This window comes from Tamandua tetradactyla, chromosome 8 (genome assembly GCF_023851605.1).
Source record: "Tamandua tetradactyla isolate mTamTet1 chromosome 8, mTamTet1.pri, whole genome shotgun sequence".
In the NCBI taxonomy this organism is placed as follows: domain Eukaryota; kingdom Metazoa; phylum Chordata; class Mammalia; order Pilosa; family Myrmecophagidae; genus Tamandua; species Tamandua tetradactyla.
Window position 1 is genome coordinate 113,078,417 of NC_135334.1, and position 23,793 is coordinate 113,102,209.

The window sequence follows — 23,793 nt, forward strand, 5'->3', positions numbered from 1 at the left end:
ATTAACTATAGTCCATAGCATACACTAGGGTTCACTGTTTATGTGCAGCTCTGTGGGCTTTAAATTTTTTATCCTGGTAAAGATTCTCAGATTTTAGTACTGAAACCATCATATAGAAGATAAATGTATTGCTGTCACATGGGTGCCAAGAATTAACTGCATTTATATATTCACAAACAGTGGAAGTGACCATTTTTAAGTCCTGTGTAATAGCTGTGGACTCATAGGTAGAGTTGGGGAAAGACAGACCCAGCCTGTTTTTTGAATTCCAATTATGAAACCTAAATTTGTAATTTGAAGGCATTTTATTATGCACATATCTTAGGTTGTGAACATAAAAGACATTGCGACATTTTGCCTTCACTCTACTGGGTCTCATTCACACCAACGGTGAAAGCATTTTCTTATTTGTGCTCTTTGATATTCACCTGAGATGAATTAGCTGACAATCTGAAATGTTACCATTTTGTTAATCTAAAATGTCTCATTGTCAGCTTGCAGTGAAAAGCAGCACTCCATGAGAAATAGTTTTTTACTGAAATTCTGCTATTGTGTTTGTAAAGGTCATGTGCTCTTCTTTTTACCTTTCAAGTAATTTTCAGTTTTATTGGTCAAAAGAGGGAACACTTGATTTTTGTGCCCTACTCACCTCTCTGGTGATTTACCTGGGGCAGCATGATTTTGTTTTGAATGAACCTCTGCCTCTTACTGTCTTTGGTTTCTTCTCTCTGGCTCTTCGGTGTCCTGTAGGAAAGCATACTGTTAGGAGAATGGCCGTACTCACCATTACTGTTTGCTTGAGAACAAACGTAAACGACAACAATAAATCCCAGAAAGACTGTTTGTACTATGATGGGGGTGGCATATATTCTGGGATAGACTCTGGAACAAAGTCTCATTTCAAAAACACCCCAAACTGTTTTTCCTCTTTTGTATGGCGATCTTAATATAGTGCTTACAAATTCCAGGCCAACTTGGAAATTTACTGCTGCTTTGAGTAAGAAAGAAAGCTCAGTGAGCATAAAGGCCTTTAGCTATGACTCAGAAGTTAATGAGAAAAGTGGATTCATCTGCTCACTTGAGTGTTGTGAAAGTGGACTTACTCTTAATCGCATTTTTCCTTTCAGTTTAATATGCATAAAAATGATGTCGATCCTTTTCTAGGTAAACGGTTTTCTAGAATTGGAAGACCTGGTCATGGATGAAGAGGTTAAGGTGCATGCGAGCCAGGGTATGCTTTCTATACTTTTCTTTCTATACCGCTTGGCCCCTTTCTGGAAACTACAAATAAAGTTTGAGATAGTTGTCTGTTTTGGGGGGGGTGTGGTGTGGTGGGGTGGGTGGTGCACAGGCTGCGAGCTGAACCCAGATCTCCTGCATGGCAGGTGGGCAGTCTACCAATGAACCACATATACTGGACAGTTTCTTTTTTTTAAGCAATTCCTTTCTCTGCCTCCCCTGAGATAGGGAAAACTGGAATTGTGATTTTTTTTTTTAATATTGAAGATTTCAGCTTAAAGGTTATGTAGCCTCTTTTCTTCCTGTCTCTTTTTTTAATGTCCTTAAATAAAATTTTATTGGAATGCAGCCACACTCATTCATAACGAATTATCCATAGCTACTCTCAAGCTACAAGGGCAGAGTTGAATAGTTAGTTGGGCAGTGACCGTTTGTTCCTCAAAGCCTAAAATATTTACCATCTGGACCTTTGTAAGAAAAGAATTTACCTATCCTTAGCCTAAAGCAGTGCTGTCCAGTAGAAATATAATTCAAGTCAGACATGAAATATTAAATTACCTTGGGCCTGCATTACAGAAGCAAAAAAGAAACAGGTGAAATAAGATGTAATGAGATATTGTATTTAACCCAGTATATCTCCAAAATGCAAAATGTAATCAATGTAGAGTTATTGATGAATTATTTTAGATTCTTTTTCTTTTACTAAATTAAAAAAAATATGATTTGTATTTTATACTTACAGCACATCTCAATTCAGACTATATATAGCCTCTTGAAGATTGTAAAGCTATTGGTTTAAACCAAAACGAAATAAAGGTGAACTTCTCCCAACCCAGCACATGATTGATTCTTGGATATTTGTTTCAAGTAGAGCCATTTTAAGATCAAATACCTATTTTCTAGAAAGCAGAATTTTGTAAATTGAGATTATTTTAAAGGGATACATAAACTATCAGTTGATCATAAAAATCATAGAAATACCAGGATTGAATACAAAATAAATAAAATCCAAATTTTTGCTTCTATAAATGTTAAATATGTAAAACCAGATACCTAATATTCTGATAAATATTAACATATGATAACTGTTCCTTCTGGGGCTGTTTTCTGCCTGGACTGTACTAGGGGAGCTCCTTAATGCTAGTCCATTGATGTTTATATAGAATCCTGTTTCCTTTCCTGGTTTTTCGATAAGCACAGATATCTTTCATTGCTCAAAGGATCTCCAAAGTGTGTTCAAAATTAGAGTTGTTTTGAAAACTCTCATTGCTGATTTAATGTGCAAGAACATCTCACAGTCAATTTTACCTGCTAGGGAAGGGGCAGTTTCTATGAGAGTTTTATCACCAAACAGAGGCCATGGATTCTTTTGCCCGATGTGCTCAATAACCAATTCCTGACACCGTGGGGTTTCAAAGACAGAAAGAGTTTATTATTAGGCGCATAGTAGGAGAGCAGGTAGCCTAGCAGTCCAAAATCTGTCTCCCCGAACTACAGTAATTCTGACAGTTTTATTAGTGAGAAAGATGAGCAGGGTTTAGGATAATGAGCAGAGTGGTTCCAGAGATGTAATTAGAGGTGATCTAATTATTGAGCATGTGCAGATTGATTACATGCTTAGTCACAGGATGTGTCTAAGAAAATGGCAGAATGAGGTACAGGTGACTTGTAGGTTAAAAAGTCTAAGCTACTGAGCATGTCAGGCGGGCCCACTGGTTAGATCCAGTCTCAGTTATCAAGATAACTTCGGACTTGGGGTGGGTTAGTTCTGGGCTGACCCAAGACCCTTCATTTATAACCATTAGGAGCTGTCTTTAGTGATTACAACACTCACTGGATAACTGGATACAAATGAAGGTTAGTCACAAGGTTTACAATCCCAGGGGCAGAAGATAAAGGTTGTACAATCATTATCAGAGTTCAAGGCAGCTGGATTACCATTTAGAGATTTCAGGTATTTCCCTCTGTCTACTCCAATATACCAGAAAGCAAAAAGAAATATCTATATAATGATTCAGTAATCAAAAATTTCCCTTAAATCCTGATTTCTCAGTTATAGTTTGATTGTTGGCATAAGTGTTGTTTAGTCTTCAGGAGTCAGAAACATGAATTATGGTCGTTACTGTTGGGGGAGACAGGCTTAATAATCAGACAGGAATTAAAGTGGCTGGGGGTTGTTGGTTTGGGGATGAGTGCTACCTGTAAATGGATTGTGTAAGCCTCTGCTCTGATTCTTTGCCTGAATTTGAGAGGCCTTTATAATTGGAAGCAATTAACATTTTTATTCTATGCAAAACATCCCCACCACTCCACTGAAGGGATCATTTTTCAAGCACTCTTTTAACCAGCAAACTTTGCAGATTTTTTAGTTACTTATTTCTTTCAAGTGAGATAGGAGACCCAAAGAATCACATTCTCCAGGGAAGAGTTCTCTATTTAATACCCTAGGGGGCTCTGAATTTCTATTGTAGAACAGTTCAAGGGGCTCTGATTGGATTAGAAGGGAGAGCTAAGAACTTTTCAGAAAGTAAGCACTCTGTTTTTTTAGTGTTACAGGTGGGGATGGGAGTGCTTGTTAAAAATGCAGCTTCCTGGGTCCTGTCCTTAGAGAGAGGCTAATGCAGAAGGTCTTGTGTTGGCATCTGATGATCTGCATTTTTAACCAGTCCCTCAGGCAGTCCTGATATTGGCAATTGGTAGGTGGCACTGTCCTAGTTTGCTAGCTGCTGGAATGCAATATACCAGAAACAGAATGGCTTTTAATGAGGGGAATTTAATGAGTTGCTAGTCTACAGTTCTAAGGCCGAGAAAATGTCCCAACTGCGACAAGTCTATAGAAATGTTCAATCAAAGGCATCCAGGGAAAGGTACCTTGGTTCAAGAAGGCCGATGAAGTTCAGGGTTTCTCTCTCAAGTGAGAAGGCACATGGCGAACACAGTCAGGGCTTCTCTCTCAGCTGGAAGGGCACATGGCGAGCACAGCGTCATCTGCTAGCTTTCTCTCCTGGCTTCCTATTTCATGAAGCTCCCCGGGAGGCGTCTTCCTTCTTCATCTCCAAAGGTCGCTGGCTGGTGGACTCTCTGCTTTGTAGTGTTGCTCTCTCTGAATCTCTCTGAATCTATTTCTCCAAAATGTTTCCTCTTTTATAGGACTCCAGTAAACCAATCAATACCCACCCAAATGGGTGGAGACATGTCGTCCCTTAATCCAGTTTAACAACCACTCTTGACTAAACCACATCAACCAGGAGATGATCTCATTACAGTTTCAAATATACAGTATTGAATAGGGATGATTCTACCTTTATGAAATGGGACTTATATTAAAACATGGCTTTTCTTAGGGGGCATACTTCCTTTCAAACCAGCACAGGCACATAGAGTCAAATGGTTCTTGTTTGCATGCAGTACATTTGCATTATACAATTAATCTCATAGGAGAACACAAAAGTGCAGGTTGGACATTTTCCCAATGTTTTAAATTTCTTACTTCCTGTCAGTAATGAAAAAGTCTGTATACTGATGTAAACTGACATAGCCAAAAGATTGTATGAGCAAGCTTTTAGCAAAATATTTTCTGATTTTTATTATATCAATCTTATTAACGAACCTTTCCCATTATTTTCAGTTTTCTTTGAACATTTTTTAAAAGTTGTTTTTTTTTGTTACCAGTCTATTTCTTTATTTTTAAAAATTGAATTAAAAGGTCTCATTAGGATGATGCGTTTTAGAAATAAGGCAACAGGTGGTCTTGCATATGTGTATGAAAGGTTATTGAGACTGAACAACATCTCAGCAGACTGAATGAGCTAGTCAAGATTTCCCATGTGTAAAATAACGTGAAAAGCCTAGGCTAAAAAGCAACCCGCCTTCAGTCATCTATTCTAATTACCGGAAGGACCACCAGGGCTTCACAGTTTTCATAATGCACATGCTGGGTCACTTGAAAAAAATTAAATAGTTTGTGCCAAGGTGAATTTTAGTTTGGGTTTAATTTGTATTACACTTCAGGAATGTGAGCAGAAGGCAAATATTTATATCAGATGGGAAATGTGACATTTTAAATAGGCAAGTTGCTTGTATAATTTTGGCAGCTGAGAGGTTTACTGATTAGATTCTGTTGTTATTGTTTAAGCAACCGATTTGCCCTGGGCTGCAAAGAAGTGGGTTGCATATTGTTTTTCTACCATTGACTTCATTTGTTTACCTTTATTTACTTTCATAAATATTCTCCAAAATTCAGGAGCATGATTCTGTTGCAATATTTGGTTTATCTTTTTTGGCAGTCCAGCTGGAGAGAGAGTGAAGACAGTATTTCAGAGAAGCAGTTTTGTGCTCTTGTCTGAGTATAACATTTTAACACTACTAAATGCTTCGTATTCTTGTGTTTGTTTGCCATCCAGTTAACCATTTTTTCCTACTTTGAATTTGAGATAAGGTAATTAACCTGATGGTACTGAGCATTCGTAGTGACTGTCCTGTCCTAGACAAGCTGACTCAAGCTGTTATCTAGTAAAATTATTATATGGAACATGTATTAGGCATTATGCTGAGGCCATTAGAGTAGTGAGAACTTCGAGTTACTGTAATTTTTTTCCCCTTGAGTTTGTTCTTAAAGCTGTTCTCTGAGACCAGCTTTTCTGGATGAGGTCAGTTGGCTGAAGAGACTCTTTTTGAGGTTGAATTTCCAGAACTACACTGTCTTATAGAAGTCACTTGAGCAGTGGTATGTTTATGCTGTGGTTGGTTGTTTTGAATAAGAGTGGATGGTCTTGCCTACTTAAAGGTTGACAGCCTTGTTTGATGTTCATTTTCAAGTTCTCTACCACTTTGAATAATTTTTTTAGCCATTAATGGACAAATGCATACAAGTGAGGGTATCAGTTACTTAAAAAAAAAAGGTTCCTTATCTGCAACTTTAAGGAGTTTTAGACAGGTTAATGAATGACTAGGGGTACTTTTATTTTTTAATTTTTATTTATTTATTTAAACATAGCAACATACAAACATGAACATTCTTACCATATGATCACTCCATTCTTGGTATATAATCAATAACTCACAATATCATCACAGAGTTGTGAATTCATCACCATGATAATTTCTTAGAACAATTCAGAAAAAGAAATACAAAGAAAAAAGAAAAAAACTCATACATACCATACCCCTTACCCCTCCCTCTCATTGGCTGCTGGTATTTCCATCCAGCTAACATATTTTAGCCTTTGTTTCCCCTATTTTTTTTCTATACCCCTTGCCACTCCCTTTCATTGATCACTTGTATTTCAATCTACTAAATTTATTTTAACATTTGTTCCCCCTATTATTTATTTTTAATCCATATGTTTTACTCATCTGTCCATACCGTATGTAAAAGGAGCATCAGGCATGAGGTTTTCACAGTCACACTGTCACATTGTGAAAGTTATATCATTATACAATCATCTTCAAGAAACATGGCTCTAGCCTCTCCCATATACCTTAACTAAAAAGGTGATATCTGTACAATGTGTAAGAATTACCTCCAGGATAACCTCTCAACTCTGTTTGAAATCTCTCAGCCACTGACACTTTACTTTGTCTCATTTCTCTCTTTTCCCCTTTTGGTCCAGAAAGCTTTCTTAATCCCTTGATGCTAAGTCCCAGCTCATTGTAGACTAGGGGCACTTTTTCAGTGAATGTTTAATGACTGTGATTGCTGTCTGGAATATAAGGAGGAATAAAATAAACCCTGTCCTCATAGAATTCATAGTTTAGCTGAATCAGATATTAACCAGATAATCACCATAATATGATACAAATTGTTCTAGATCTCATGAGTGCATATGGCAGGGGAACGTAGATTTGTCTGTGGGATAATGAAATTTGAGCTATCTAACAGATGAGTAGCATTAATTAGGCAAAGAGGAGATGAAAGTGAGGGTGAGGGGTAAATAGGAGAGTATAGGAGCCACGTAAGTAACAGTATGTGTAAAGTCACCAGGAGAAGGTGACTCATGTCAGCCAGCTTATAGTTTAGCATTTCATTTGTTTTTCACCTAGAACTATAACAATTCCATTCCTTCATTGCCTAAAAGAGCACTAAAAACATTTAAGGGAAAGTCCTTGCTTCCAAAAGGTCCTCTAGTCCTCTAATTTTTCTTAAATTTTTTCTTATATAGTGTAACATATAATACAAAGCAAAGAAAGAAAAAAAGCAATAGTTTTCAAAGCATTCTTCAACAAGTAGTTACAAGTCAGACCCCAGAATTTGTCATGGGCTACCATATGATCCCGTCAGATTTTTCCTTCTAGCTGCTCCAGAATATAGGAGGCTAGAAGGCTTAAATATTTCTTTTTATCACCACAATTGACTTTTCTTCTTTCTTTTTTATGAAAAATAGCATATATACCCCAAAAAAGCTGTAAATTTCAAAGCACAGCACCACAGTTTGTTGTAGAACATATTTCAGAGTTTGACATGGGTTTCAATTCCACAATTTTAGGTTTATACTTCTAGCTACTCTAAGATATTGGAGACTAAAAGAGATATCAATTTAATGATTCAGCAATCATATTCATTTGTTAAATCCTGTCTTCTCTGTATAACTCCACCATCACATTTGATCTTTCTATCCCTCTCTTTAAGGGTGTTTGGGCTATGGCCATTCTAACTTTTTCATGTTGGAAGGGGCTGTCACTAATATGGGATAGGGAGATGGAACTGGCTGATGTTCTGGAGAGGTTGGGCCCTCTAGGTTTCAGAACTTATCTGGTCCAGGGATCCGTCTGGAAGTTGTAGGTTTCTGGAAAGGTATACTAGTGCAAGGAACCCTGTGAAATCTTATATATTGCCCTAGGTGTTCCTTAGGATTAGCTGGAATGGTCCTGTTTGGGGTTTCTCCTGTAATTTTTTATGTGCAAATTTATCAGTCTGTAACATTCTGCTTGAAAGCCAGATTGACTACAGGGAAAAACTGCTGCCCATTCTTTCTTCATGATTGCAAGAAGAAACTTCTACTCCATTCTCTAGAAGAAAATAGGATTGGGAGGAGAAATTCTGTTCCTCTGCCTGTTTTTCCCTAAGGGAAGAGGAAGCTTCATGTAATTGGTGAGACTGAGAAAAGGAACTAAGCCTATTTTTGTATCTTTTGGGGTCTTGCTGTTTGGAAGGTTTATGCTTTCTCCTGTGCCTTTGTCTCCTTTCTTATAGTAAACACATCTTAGTTGGAACGCAAGCCTGCTTTATGCAATGATTTTCAATATTAGGGACACATTGGAATTACCTAAGGAGCTTTAAAAGCATACAGCTGATTTGTTCCAGCTTGTGGAGCTATTGTTTCAGTGGCTGTTGTGTCCTGGCAGTGGCAATTTTTAAAGTTCCCCAGGTGATTTTAATGTACAACGAAGTCTGAGAACTGAAGTCTAGAGTTATATCTCAGACCTTACTCTCAGGGCTCTATAGATGTGAAATAGGTCTGTTTATACCTGTCTGGATAAGTCTCAGCTATATGGACTTTCTCTCAGGTCTATAATTGAGAGAAAAGCCTGATAAATAAACAGCCCAATTGTGACTGTGGGTCAAGCTCCATTTTCCAGTTCAGCTCTACCAGTTATAAAGCTCATATTTTGATTGCCATCTTTCTAACTCTTCCATAAATTCTTTTGTTATTTCTGTACTTGGAAAATAGGAGATGATCTATTATCACTTTCAAATGCCAATTCCATCCATGAAATAAGTCTTCCCTGAGCCTCCCTACTTTATCCTTGGATGGGCATTAATCGTTCTTATTTTACACTTCCACTTTTACTTATTCTACTTTTTTTTCTCGAGAAAGTTTCCAATTAATGCATCTCTTACAAACAGCATAATATATATATATTATATATATATTCTGGAAACTTTGTCTTCTAATTAATTGGAGGATTTAGTCCATTTACACTTAATGTGGTTGCTGGTATATTTGGGTTTGAATCTATTATTTTATTTGTTATTTACTTGTCCTGCTTTTTCTGTGTTCTTTTTTCACCCCTCACTTTCTGCCTATTTTTGAATTAATTAGGTATTTTTTATTATTCCACTGCGCCCTGTATTTAGTGGGAATAGAATTCTGAGTTTGCATTATTTTTGGAGCATTTTAAAGATATTATACCATTGTTTTCTGGATTTCATTGTTTAAAGCTACTGAAAACTCATAGGTCAATATGATTTTTCCCTCATTTGGCTGCTTTTAAGATTTTCTCTTTGTTTTTTAGTAATTTCAGTATAATATATCTTGGTGTGGTTTTCCTGGTGTTTTTTTTTTTAATATTTTTATTGACACTTTTAGTTCATACATGGTGTATGATCAGTGGCTCACAATATCATCACATAGCTGTGTTTTCATCACCATGATCATTTTTAGAACATTTATATCACCCCAGAAAAAGAAATGAAAAGAAAAAACTCATACATCCCATACTCCTTATCCTTCCTTCTCATTGACCACTAGTATTTCAATCTACCCAATTTTTTTGAACCCTTTTCCCTCCTATTATTTGTCTATTTTTTATCCATCTGTTCATACACTGGATAAAAGGAGCATCAGACACAAGATTTTCACAATCACGCAGTCACACTGTAAAAATTAGGTTGTTATACAATTGTCTTCAGGAATTATGGATACTGGAACACAGCTCAACAGTTTTAGGTACTTCCCTCCAGCCACTCCAATATACCATATGCTAAAATGAGATATCTGTATAATGCTTAAGAATAACCTCCAGGATAACTCTTGACTCTGTCTAAAATCTCTCAGCCACTGAAACTTTATTTTGTCTCATTTCTCTTTTTTCCATTTTGGTCAAGAAGACTTCATCAATCCCATGATGCTGGGTCCCAGTGAATCCCAGGATTTCTGTATCATGTTGCCAGGGAGATTTATACCCCTGGGAGTCATGTCCCATTTGGGGGAGTGGGGAGGGCAGTGAGTTCACCTGATGAATTGGCTTAGAGAGAGAGGCCACATCTGAGCAACAAAAGAGGTTCTCTGGGGTGACTCGTAGGCATAATTTTAAGTAGGCCTAGCCTATCCTTTGCGGGAATAAGTTTCATAAGGACAAATCCCAAGATCGAAGGCTTGACCTATTGATTTGGTTGTCCTCACTGTTTGCAAGAATATCAGAAATTCCCCAAATGCGGCAGTTGAATATTTCCTCTATTCTCCCCAGTCCCCCAAGAGCACTTTGAAAATACTTCTTTATTCCCTGCCCAAATTACTTTGGGATATATTGGGGCATCACACTAATCTGGACAAACCAACGAATTCTCATGCCCTATTCAAGATTCCATGTACTTATAATGTTCAACTAAACTGACCATACAAGTTAAATTAGGAAGTGTGCTACCCAAAATATAAATTTTCCACCAAATAAACATCTCTTCCATTGGTCTTACACAGAACTTGAAGTTTTAAAATATGGATGATATCATCATCCTTTACTCATCTACCCCAATCCTTTCCAGATCAGCTTCATTCATATCTCTAAGTGAAGTCTGATCCCTTTTTCACCTTTTTAAACGGGTTCTGTATGGGGGTGCTGCTGACTTTCATTGCTTCAGAGCTCTAACTCTGAGTCTCAGGTGTGACATAAATACCTGAAGTTTCTGGGATGATCTTAGTAAGTATTTTGATTGAGATTTGTAGAGATTCTTCTAAGTGTTGGAAGATTCTTAGCTGTTATCCTTCAAATATCACTTGTGCGCCAGATCATTTCCTCATGTCCCATATATCTCTTATACTGTTTTCTGTATTTTCTATCCTTTTTTATTTCTTTTCTTGCTTCAGTCCAAATATTTACTACTATCCAAATTCTACTTCACTGATCTTCTCTTGACCTATTTCTGATCTGCTATTAATCCCATCTCTATTTCAGTTATTGTAATCCTTAAAATAGTTCTGGAATATCTGTTTTTATACATTTCAGTTCTCGAGATTCTCCATTTTTGGCACATGTTCTTTGAACATATTAATAAATTATTTTAAAGTTTATTACATATAAATCTAATAGCTGAGATCTCTTCTGGGTCTGTTTTTATTAACTGCTTTCCCTTTTGGATACCATATCTTTTTATGCCTGGTAATTTTTCTTTGAATGCTGAACATTTTTTATGAAAAATCATAGAGGCTTTAGATGATATCTTCCTCTAGAGAAGAGATTCTTCAATATTTTGCAAGTAATTAGAGTAGGAATAGATCACCTGATCCAATCAGAGGTTGACCTCATTCAAAATTGGGTTTCAGGTTTGTTAGGGCTTCTAGTTCTTGCTTATTCCTAGAGTATAGCTCTTCAGGGAACACCAGAGCCTCTCCTTATTGTCTCTGAACTCAGTACTGTGAATTGTTTGGTAGTTCTGCTTAGCTTCTCAGCCTCTTAGCTTATTTCTTAGCTTTTCAGCTTCTTGGTGTCTGCTTGAAAATCAGTAAATGCTATTGTTGAAAAGCAGTTTAGATTCTTAGGCTCACTTCTCAGTGTTCTCCATTTTCTTGGAAATTTTATTCCTTGTGCCCTGGGCTGCCTTGTAGCTCTCTATTGCCTTTAAGTAGTTGTTTTTATAAGTTATCCAGCGTTTTTAGTTGTTTGTGAGATGGTAGGACTGATAGTAATTAGACTAATAGATCTCTGGGGATGTGGCCTAGGTATCATTAGGGAACCTTGAGGCCCTTTCAGAGGTCTATGGGTTAAAACTATTTTCATAATAATATCAAGACATTATTTACCTTTTTCACTTTGTTGGTATTTGTACTCATGCTGTAAAAACAGTTTTGGTGGCAACTTACAGAAATCACAACCCTGCTAGTAGTCATTGTGATCTTTGCCGCTCTGCTTTTGCGGTTAAAACAAACGCCAATTTCCATTAATAATGTCCTTGATGGAGGAAAAAAGTTATTTTATTAAATCCTCATTCTTGAGTACAGCTCTTTTTAATGTTCTGAGTGCCAAAATAGAAAGTGTGCACAAAGCACTTCTGCTGCATACTGAAACGAGGTGGTTGTCTTATGTAGAAACACTTGTGCAATTGTGTGAGTGGCACACTGAACTGGCTTGTTTTTTGTGGCTCACCATTTATACTTGAAAGAATGACTGACAGACAAACTATAGTTTCATAAATGAATGATGTCAGCCTTGTCACTTGAAAACAAACAACTGATAGTATTCATTGCCAATGAATCAAGTGAAAATTAGATTTTGGAAAACCTGTATTCAGTATTGTGAGAGGACAGCTTCCCATGTTTAAAGTCTTTTCTGATGAAATTGGTGGTGATATTATTTTCAGATGAAATTGGTAATGTGTGCCAGTCTGAATCTGTGGTGGACCCCAGAATAGCCATGCCCTTTAATCCTCATTCAATATTGCTGGGTGGGAGCATTTTGATTGTTTCCATGAAGATGTGACCCACCTGATTGTGGGTGGTAACTTTTGATTAGATGATTTCCATGGAAGTGTGTCTGCACCCACTGAAGGTGGAGTTGCTTGCTGGAATCCTTTAAAAGAGGAAACATTTTGGGGAGAGTCCCTTTTTCTGGTAGAGCCACGTGAAAGCCAACAGATGCCGCCATGTTCGCCATGTGCCCTTCCAGCTGAGAGAGAAATGCTGAACGTTGTCGGCCTTCTTGAACCAAGGTATCGTTCCCCGGATGCCTTAGATTGGACATTTCTATAGACTTGTTGTAATTGGGGCATTTTCTCAGCCTTAGAACTGTAAACTGGCAACTCATTAAATTCCCCTTGTTAAAAGTCATTCCGTTTCTGGTATATTGCATTCCAGCAGCTAGCAAACTAGAACATAATGATATTAACAAATTTGAATTTTATAGTGAATGATGAAATAGATTAATATTTAGAAGATCTGCATAACACAAAAGACCAGTATTTTTCAAGTGACCAATATATGCTGGTACAAAGTCTTGTACAGGAGACAGATCTGTTCAATATGCCTGATAGATGAATGGGTTTTAATGTAACAATATGAAAAGCTTACATATGGCTTCAGATTCCACATTGAAACTAACTTTTATTTATCATTTATTGTGTCCTGATATAGTATCAAGGAAGAATATTCATGATTGTTTAAGAAGACTATTAAAATTCTCTCTCCACTTTCCAACAGCTTGTCTATATGAGGCTAGATTTTCTTCCTTTACCTCAACGGAAACAGCATATTGCAGAATTGAATGCAGAAGCAAATATAGAATCTAGCTATTATGTATTAAGCCAGACATTAAAGAGTTGAAAAAATGTAAATCAATTCTACTCTTCTCATTATTGCATTGTCTTTGGAAAATATTTTCCATACAATATTTATTTTAACATGTAATAAGATTATTATTTTTAATGACTCAATACTTATGAAAATTTATGTTTTAATTTCTAATATGGTACATTTTTAATCATTTTAAAAAATGAGAAACACTGAGCTAGACTGCCATAGCTAAAAGCTGAAATATTACTTATTGATATCCTCATTGTTCTTGAAATGCCCAAACTTTCAGGAGAATTTGACCATTTCTACATGGCAACAAAGGAACAGATTGGTTAATTTTACAATAAGCCAGAAAGATTAAATATTACTGTAGTCAGTATTATTAGATGTCGGGTAGACTGCTCAGTTTTTAGTGTGATATATTACATAGTTATAGCCTCTGAATTGCTTATCATTGGTTAAATACAGAAAGACAAATGTCATGAATACATGGTTTACAAATATTAGAATTTTTCTTAGAGTTGAGAAAGAAAAGGTCGAAATATTTCCAACCAATCATGCCATTTTTGAGAGTCACCCTAACTTGACGGTGCAAATCAGAAGAGATGGGGGTATTTAGTTAAGACGACAGCAAGGCCTTTGTTTTACAGATAAAAACTAATAAGGTCCACTTAAGCTTCTGAAGGCATTTCAGTTTTAGAAAGTTTAACAGAGAACTTTGGGAATTCTACCCGCCTCCCATCAGTGAATTCAATAATTTTTCTTCTTAGAGTATACGAATATGTAATTATTATTAAATGAATGAATATATAAATATTATAAAATGGTTAAAAGATAACTTTGTTTCCTTAATAACAAATGCCTTATTAGATTGTGCAATCCATATTGGTTTCACTCTTTTATAAATTTCTGTCACCTTTAGAATTAAGGACATTCAATTTTGTTCTTGATTATTCTAATTGATTTTATGTATGACATAAATCCCTGTAACAACATTTGGTTCTTGAGGGCAAGGACAATACTTATGTTGTATCACCTACAATGACATATTGTTGGGTAGACTCGATTATTACTGTTCAGTTTAAAAGTTAAGATGCAAGAAATTCACTTCCTCTCTGCAATTTTTGTGGAGGCTTTACTACATATAGGGCTGTGTTAGACGCCAAGAGATATGAGTTTGTGCATTTTGCTTTTGCAATGAGGAAACTAATGACGAGAATTAAAAATGCAAAGGGTACTGTGTTTTGAAAGGTGTATTCCCAGGGAAATAGAATTTCTTGAAAGAGAGAATTTCTGTTGAAAATCTTACCTCCTTTGCAAGGAGATTAGGGAGGTGAAGAGTTTCAGTGAAGGGGTTGCACAGTTGTCACCCTTGGCACAATATTATCAGTCTGAATGATGATTTTAAATAGCCTTGAAAACAGAATTGACTTTGATTTCACATTTGAACAGATGTTTGTCCTGGTAGTGAATGGGTCTGGTAAATATTGTTTTACATATTAATGGACCCAAACATTTCTGTTCTTGTCTTGGCTGTTGGCGGGCCCCTGGCCAGGCTTGTACCCGTCCTAGACAGTTATACCGGAGAGTTCGATGAGGGAGTTTGACCTTGAACTCATAAATTGGTACATTAGAAAGCCAGTCTTTCTGCCGTACTTACTGGGTTTAGCAATGTTACTTTTCTGGGTACAAAATGCTTAAGAATTGACTTAATGTTATTAACCATGCTAATGTGCAATAATAGTTGCATTTTTTTTGACGCTGAGTTTGGATGTCTAATCTGATAGATTTAAATAAAATATATAATGAAAATGCTTAGTTTAAAGAAGTTCATAATATGACATTGTGGGTTAAGACCATAAGCTTCTTTGCAGACAAACTCCCTAGCTGTGCCACTGTCTAGCTGTGGGATCTTTTTTTTTTTTCGCATGGGCAGGCACCTGAAAATGAACCCAGGTCTCTGGGCATGGCAGGTGAGAACTCTACCACTGAGCTGTCGTGGCCCACCCTAGCCGTGGGATCTTGAGTGAGGTTATTCTTTGTGCTTGGAGCTCATTATTTGTAAAATGGGAAATAACAGAGTTGTTGGAAGGATTAGTTGAGTTAAAGCATATAAAATGCCAGGCACATAAGTGTTTGCTATTATTATTGTTTTTTCTTTCTGCTAATAAATTACATCATAGTCTAGTGTTTCAAAAATTAATCATAGGGGGTGTGAGGCTAGTCCAGTGGTAGAATTCTTGCCTGCCATGTGGGAGACCTGGGTTTGATTCCCAGCCCATGCGCTTCCCAAACAAGCAAACATACAAATGAAAAACCAAACAAAAAAATTCAACAAATGGTGTTGCAAATAAGGGGATACTCACAAAAAGAATTAAATGTGACCCCTGCCATACAGCATACAAAAAAAAAAATAATAATAATCATAGTAGCAGTACCTTCACCACCACCTTACCCCGCCTCCCCTCCTTTCTTGATTTCCAGGCTGTATTCTCTGTTTCTGGAGTCTAAGAATTATGTAATTATGTGGGGTTTTTTTTGTGTGTGTATGTGTGTTTTGTGAAGATGATATCTACAGTGGTGAAAGAGATGCACTTCAAATAAGTTTCATTTTTTGAATGTCAATAACTGCTCAATTATCTCCCTATATATGCTGCCATTGGCAATGGCCAAGGCATGCCTGTTGTTAATTAATCACTTCCACTGAGAACTTAATTAGTGGCTTAATTAGGATCATCATTGAATAGCAGGCAGCTTCATCCTGCGCCAACTGCGAGTTATTGGCTAACTCCAGCAAGCCCTTCTGGTTCTATGAAAACTTAGACTGAGGAGTTGTGCTTCTATTTGTTTTTTTGTCCTCCTTGCAGAAAGTTCTGGAAGAGCACCAGTTATCTGGAATGCATGGGTGTACTATCATTGCATGCAAAAATAAGGGAACATATCTGTTTATAATGGCTCTACCAGAAAACCAAGATTGTCTATTGAATTCTTGTGATTGTGCTAAAAAGCTGGAAAAGGTTGTTTGCAAATGTTGAAAATTAGACCACGCATTCTGAGGATGACAGAGTATTTCATTTCTCTGCAGAAAGTTAAAGTACTTTCTTTCTGGAATCATTATTTTTTAATATATATATTTTGAAATATTGCCATATTGTTATAGGATGAAATCAGCACTCTATTTTCTTTCTCTTTACCCCTCAGGAAAATATGGACAAATGAGGCAAAAGTAGCATCTTCTTACTTTATTTTACTATAGAAGTAGATATTGGTTTGGGAGTGAGGAGAATGATCAGCTTTCTCCACAAACAATATTTGTCCCAGAATTTTGGATGGAATGTAACTATAACAGTCAGATAATATAAACACACCAAAGACTTATATTTTATAGAAAGGAGAATCATGTTAATCAAAATCCCAAATAAGGACAGGTACTGTTAAATAGACCTGCACTTCACTTGGGCATCTTTGTGTCCTTTTTTGGACTATAATAGGCCTTTTGATGAATTATGTAAATTGTGAACTTGCTGAAAGGATCAAGTGAAATATTTTCTGTCCTGACAGATCTGCTGCTGCTTCCAGGAGAAGTGGAACCGGATGTAAGCACCAGTGTTCCTTCTTACTTTCCTTCTGTGGACCGGCTTCTGACCTGTGAAGGAAAGTCAAGGCTCACTGTGAAAGGAGCAGACAAACAAATGGAAGAGGTACTCCACAGGGAATTCAATTAGATTTGAAACTGCTTAGCTTGGGTAACATCCTTTCAGAGAAATACTACTAGACCTGGGTGCCTTTTTTTTTTTTTTAATGTTTTTATCGTAAACCTTAACAAACAAACGTTCTATACATGCTGTACAATCAGTGGCTTTCAATATCATCACGTAGTTGTATATTCATCACCATGATCACTTTTTTGAACACTTGCATCTCTTCAGCAAAAGAAAGAAAAAAGAAAAAACTCATACACACCGTATCCCTTATCCCTTCCTCTTATTGACCACTAGTATTTCAATCTACTCACTTTAATCTTTGCTCCCCCTATTATTTGTTTATTTTTTATCCATAATTTTTACTCATCTGTTCATATTGTAGATAAAAGGAGCATCAGGCACAATGTTTTCCACAGTCACATTGTAAAAGCTATGTCATTATACAATCATCTTCAAGAAACATGGCTACTGGAACAGATTTACAGTTTCAGATACTTACCTCTAGCCACTGTAATACACCATAAATAAAAAGGGGGTATCTATATATTGTGTAAGAATAACCTCCAGGATAACCTCCCAACTCTGTTTGAAATCTATCAGCCACTGGCACTTTATTTTGTCTCATTTCTCCCTTCCCCTTTTTGGTCAAGACAAGTTTTCTCAATCCCTTGATGCTGAGTTTCAGCTTATCCCAGGATTTCTGTCCCATGTTGACAGGCAGATTTATACCCCTGGGAGTCATATTCTATGTAGAGGGGGGAGGGCAGTGAGTTTGCTTGCTGTGTTGGCTTAGAGAGAGGCCACATCTGAGCAATGAAAGAGGTTCTCTAAGGGGTGACTCTCAGGCCTAATTTTAAGTAGACTTAGCCTACCCTTTGCAGGGATAAGTTTCACAGGGGACGAACCCCAAGATCGAGGGCGCAGCCTGTGATTTGGTTGTCCCCACTGCTTGAGAGAATATCAGGAATTCTCCAAATGGGAAAGTTGAATTTGTCCTGACCTGGTGCTTTTGTATTTTTCTCTGACTTGGGAAAATTTAGAATTAAAGTTGCTTAATTGGTCCTTTTCCCTGCTACTGTCACTGTTTTATATATTTCTTTTTAAACACATAGAGCAATTATGCTTTCATGTGGAAATTTTGTTTTATGATATAGCCATGTAATAGGACAGTGCTATCTATGGACTACACAGAAGAAGGGATGGACAGTTTTCTTATCTCTTTTCATCTGAACTGGCCATTTTATTTTTATTACTTTTTATTGCTTCAAAGTCCTTATAAACCTCTTGTGTTAGTTAAGGTAAGCCCAGGCTTCTATATCAGAAAATCCCAACAATAATTCGGTGGCCAAAAGGAGATATTTATTTATCTCATGTAACATTAGATATTGACCTTTATCACCTTCCTTAGTCTAACACTAAGGTGAATTAGGCATGAAAAGTTACTGATGGTTCTTTATTATTGTTTCCTAATAAAATCTCTGGTGTATTTCTTGATTATGTAATCATTCAGGTACTAGTCTTTTCATTTAAAGATATTCTGTTATGGAAGTAGTCATTCAGTCAAAAATAACCCACATGTTTCAATTTTTTTATCCTTTATTTTGTGTGTATGTGGATGCATGTTAGTTATTTTTAGAGAAATTGTAGGTTTACAGAAAAATTGTGTGTAAAAGAGAGTTCCCATATACCACCCTATTAGTAACACCCTGCATTAGCGTGGTACATTTATTACAATTCATAAGGGAAGATTTTTATAATTGTACTAACTATAGTCCATCATGCATTTCAATTTTACATTGCCCTTTTCTTAAGGAACTTGTGGTCACTGGCATCCAAAGATACATCTAGGATGCTTGCAGGCTAATATTAAATGCATAAATTGGTTACAGATAAACAGGTAGGGATAGCCACTTTCCAGTGTGCTTTTTTCAATTACGGATTGCTCTCTCTGAGTTAGTAAAAAAGGTAAAATTGCAAGATCATTTCTAGTAGGAATCAGTTTTTAAATACTTGTTCATTTTCTTGGCTTCAGTTATGATTGTATAAATTATTGAAACAATAAATGATCACGGCACCTAGTAATAGAAATTGTTATAAAATGGTTTTAGTCAGTGGATTAAAAAAAGCTGAATGATTTTTGGAATCTTTCAAATAGCCAGTAAGTCCCCTATATATGCTCTCATCCTTAAAAGGAATACAAATTTCTTACTGGAAAAATATGAACATTTTTAAATGTTGGAATCAGATATGAACAATTTTTGAGTTGGTGAACTCATGAGCCATAGATGAGTAAATTTTGCCGCTGTTTGAATATCTGTAGCAGTATCTTGGTTGGGATTCTATTTCTAAGCATTATTCATAAAACTTTTAAGAACCATTTAGAATGATAATACTGCACCAACTTTGCCTTAAATTAATAGTATTAATCTTATTTTAAAACACCGAAATGACAGCAAATGAACAAAGTCATCAATTTCCTACAAATATGTCCTGCAAGTCCCTAACAAGGGCTACTTTGGGTCTAGAGATGGTAGTTGCTTTCTGTGACTTCGGTCTCAAAAGATGAAAATATGTCCTGGACTTCCTGACTTTCTTTAAATTACTCATTAAGAATCCATCAGTTTTCTGATTTGGGTTGGACCAATTAATTTTTTTTCTAATTTTATTGATGGTTTTATGTATGTACATTTTCCCCTTAGAGTCAGATATTTTATAAGACCCTCTACTTTCTATTTGTGAATAACTTCTTGCCCTTCTATTTGTGAATAACTCTATTTTGATGAATTTTGGAAGTTTTGAACAGCTTTACCGGACAAAAAGAGTTCATTTTAGGAAGGTGAAAAATTATTTTTTCCCCAAAAGCCATAAGAAAGAGGGCATAGAAAAAAAGCTTTGAGGCATTTTAGTAGGGGATCTGATTTTCCAGTTCATAATGGACTCTAACAGTGTTTACCTGTAAAGACGGGTTACTCACCATATTGCTTTTTTTTTCATATGCTGTATGGTGGGGATCACATTTCATTCTTTTTCCATATGAGTATCCTGTTATTGCAGCACCGTTTGTTGAACTATTTTTGTTTGTTTGCTTGTTTGTTTTGTTTTTTGGGAAGTTCATGGGCTGGGAATCAAACCCGGGTCTCCTGCATGGCAGGCAAGAATTCTACCACTAAACTACCTTTGCACCCCCCGTATTGCTTTTTAAGATAGGCTCCAGCCAAAATGTCACTGTTATTAATTTGAGCATTAAATTTTGTTTTCTTTAATTTACCTGTGTGGAACTATGAATGGAAATTATTCCTCCTTTAGGAATAAGGAGTCCCTATTGGACTAAGTCAGTTGAGCAATTTTAAGGAAACTTGCAGTTTTCTAATAGTGTATAAATTCTGTTCCCTGTAGAGGCTACAAAAAAAATTCAATTCAATTTGAAATTAGGCACCTGAAACCCACATATTTCTCTCAGCTCCTTAGGCAAAATTAACAGGTTAATAGCTTAATTCATATTTGTTTAGTAGCAAGGGATTTGGTAGTCTGTATTTCACAAATTCTTCTCTTAGAAGTAAGTCAGAATTTCAATTTGTAATCTAAAATCTCAGTCTTATATCTTAGAATCCTAAAATGAACTTAACTTGAAAAAACAGAATTCTCAAAGCTTGCCACAACAACCAACCACTGAAACACACAGAGATGCAACCTTATATATTTTAGAAACTGTCATTGGGAATTGCACAGTGAGGTCTTCTGAATTCCGCTTTATATCCAGTCTCTCTGTTAATTTCGTATCTGCCCCTTGTTTTGAAAGACTTCGAATTCATTTGTATGTGGCTTCAGAAGCTTACTTGATTAAAGTGCTGAAAAAGCAGAAACAGTGCTGAGTACAGTGCCAGATATGTAGTTCATAGGCAATAAATATTTATTGAATGAACAGATAGAGAAAAATATATTGCTTTTTACTGGGAGCAAAATTCTGATATAATAATGTGGTTAAGGTAATTCTTTCTTTTCCTTTCAATTGGTTCATTCCCCTCAACATATAAACGTGTAAAAATCCTTCACAAAACAAAAAAAAGAAAAGCATAATCTTCCCTTCACCTTGGACCCTCTTTAGTTACTCTCTCTTCTTTTCCCTCTTTTCATCCAGACTTTGTAAGACATGAGGCTCTACTGCACTAGTTAACTCTGCTTCCTTTCCCCTCACTCGGCATTTGATATACTGCAAAATGTCCTTGTCTCCAGCCATCTGACTGATATATTCCAAATAAAGGTACCAGCTACTTTTTAACTGTGAAATCCAATGGACACTTTTCAGTCTTTATTTTAATGGAGTTCTCTCCTGTATTTGGCATGGTTGCTCACTGCCCCTTTCCCTGGTACTCTTACTCTACGGCTTTCACTTCACTCATGCCTGGTTCTTTGTTTATTCCTCAGACCGTTCTTTTATTGTCTCCTTTGGAGTTTTTTTCCTCTGTTACCCCTTATGAGTCACTGTTCATCAAGTTTCCATGTTTAACCTACAGTTCTTCCCATCCTACATATTTGGATCCATTTTCATCTTTAAATTATTGCTTTTTATGCTTATGACTCCATAAGTAGAAAGTTATGCGTATGTTTCTATAAGCATAAAGTTATGTAGTCTCTAAGAGGGCAGGACAGCTGTCTGTTTTGTACAGGGTTATGTCACCAACACCTAAAATAGTGCCTGCCTTATTGTAGGTATCCAGCAAAAATTGGAATGAATGAAGTAATCTATCTAAAATGGATAGATGACCAAGTGTCCACCCTGGTTAAAAAAAATCCTTCATTGGATTTTCATCATCTCCAGGCATACAGGGCCTGTCATGATATGGCATCATCTCCATCTCTTGTCACTTTTTACCTTATGCTTTATCCTCTCACAACCCTCAACTACTTGCACATCCAACTACTTGCACTCTAGCTTATTTCCATTGCCTGCTCATGTGAACTCCTTGTCTACAAAGCACTCCTTCTCTCAATCTTGTTAACTAATATTCACCCTTTAAGCTTCTGCTCAGGCATCATCATCTTTTTCAGGAGGCCTGCCTTCTCTGAGTCCTTCCCAATCCCTGTAACCTGGGACGGGTTAGGTATTCCTTCTCTAGTCTCAACATCCCCTGACTAGACCATTTGCACTTACCACATTTTACTATAATGAATTGTTTATGTGCCTATTTATTAGTCTGTCATTTTCTGCAGGTCTTAACACTATCCTTGTATTCCTAGCATCTAATGCAATGCCTAGAATTTAATAGGGTCATAGAGTTTATGGAAAAAATGGGATGATTGCAGGAGGCTATTCCTCTGACATTTTTACTCAGGGCTACATTACATTACAGAGTGACAATGATACCTGAAAATATTTCAGAAAGTTCTGAGTATTATATTTTGGCATTGAAACTATAGAATCATTATTTTTCTTTTTATATTTCAGCATTTAATTGACTGCTTAGGAAATTAATCTAGCAAAATGTTTTGTTAATAATTCTCAGTTTTGAAGTGAAGAAATTTATAGCTTTTAGCACCACTTTTATTTAAGTATATTATCAATGAATAATATTTGTTTTGGCATCATATTGATTGACTGGCTAAGAACTTGATTCTTTGTTATTTCTATGACCAGTATCTTGTGGCTGATGAAGAAAATTATGTTCCATAATAGAGAATAATTTAAATGTATAAAAAAAGCATTAAAGGCTGGATTCCCAGCTCTGAGGAAGTGCTGCTCTGTGCAGCCAGAGCACATCTATCCCAGTACATGAATGTTGCCACAGCTCTACACATGTACCCAAAGGGCCTGTGCCCGAGACCCCCGTACACTAAGACTACACCCCCCAGACCTGTGCACCTCCACGGCTACATCCTCCCTGGCCTCTGTGTGCCCGCGTTCACAAGCACCAGTATAACATCCCCACCCTGTGCCTATACTTGTGCTGCAATGCACCACTGCACTGCTGTGCCCTGCCCCATACCCTGTAACCTGCTACGCATCCATCCCGAAACTCAAGGCCTTAGACTTCTGAAAGAAACCAACTCCCAAAGTAAATCAATCAAGGTATTTACATGCTACAAAAACAACAGAAATCACTAAACATACCACAATGCAGACAGATATAGCCCAGCTTAATGACAAAATTAAAACATGAGAGGAGACATGGGCATTGGAACAACTAGTCAAAGATGTTCATATAACTCTACTTAATAAAATAAGTGAGATGGCAAATGACATAAAGGAGATGAAGAAGACAACAGAAGAGCAAAAGAGAAATTTCAAAGAATAAATAGAAAAATAGATATCACAGAGATTAAAGACTGCTGATCAAATAAAAAACATACTAGAGGCACACAACAGCAGATTTGAAGAGACAGAAGAAAGAATAAGCAATATAGAGGACAGGAAAACTGATTTTGAACACTCAAAATAGCAAATGGCAAAAAAGATGGAAAAATTTGAATTGGATCTCAGGGAAATTATAGAAAAACAAAGTGCACAAATATAAGAATCCTTGGTGTCCCAGAAGGAGAAGAGAGGAGTAAAGGAAGAGTAGTTGAGGATATAATGGGGGTAAACTTCCCAACCCTCATAAAGGACATAAATATACAAGTCAAAGAAG

The 23,793-nt window shown here is 36.4% G+C and overlaps 1 protein-coding gene across 2 annotated transcripts in view; it reads left to right on the forward strand.

Moving 5' to 3' along the window:
- IFTAP (intraflagellar transport associated protein) overlaps positions 1-23,793 on the forward strand; it is an 83,604-nt gene that overhangs the window by 52,773 nt on the left and 7,038 nt on the right. For both annotated transcript variants that reach the window (XM_077114443.1, XM_077114442.1), the window contains 2 exons: positions 1,165-1,231; positions 17,025-17,164. In XM_077114443.1, coding sequence (XP_076970558.1) covers positions 1,165-1,231; positions 17,025-17,164 — 207 coding nt within the window. The remainder of the gene's footprint in view (positions 1-1,164; positions 1,232-17,024; positions 17,165-23,793) is intronic.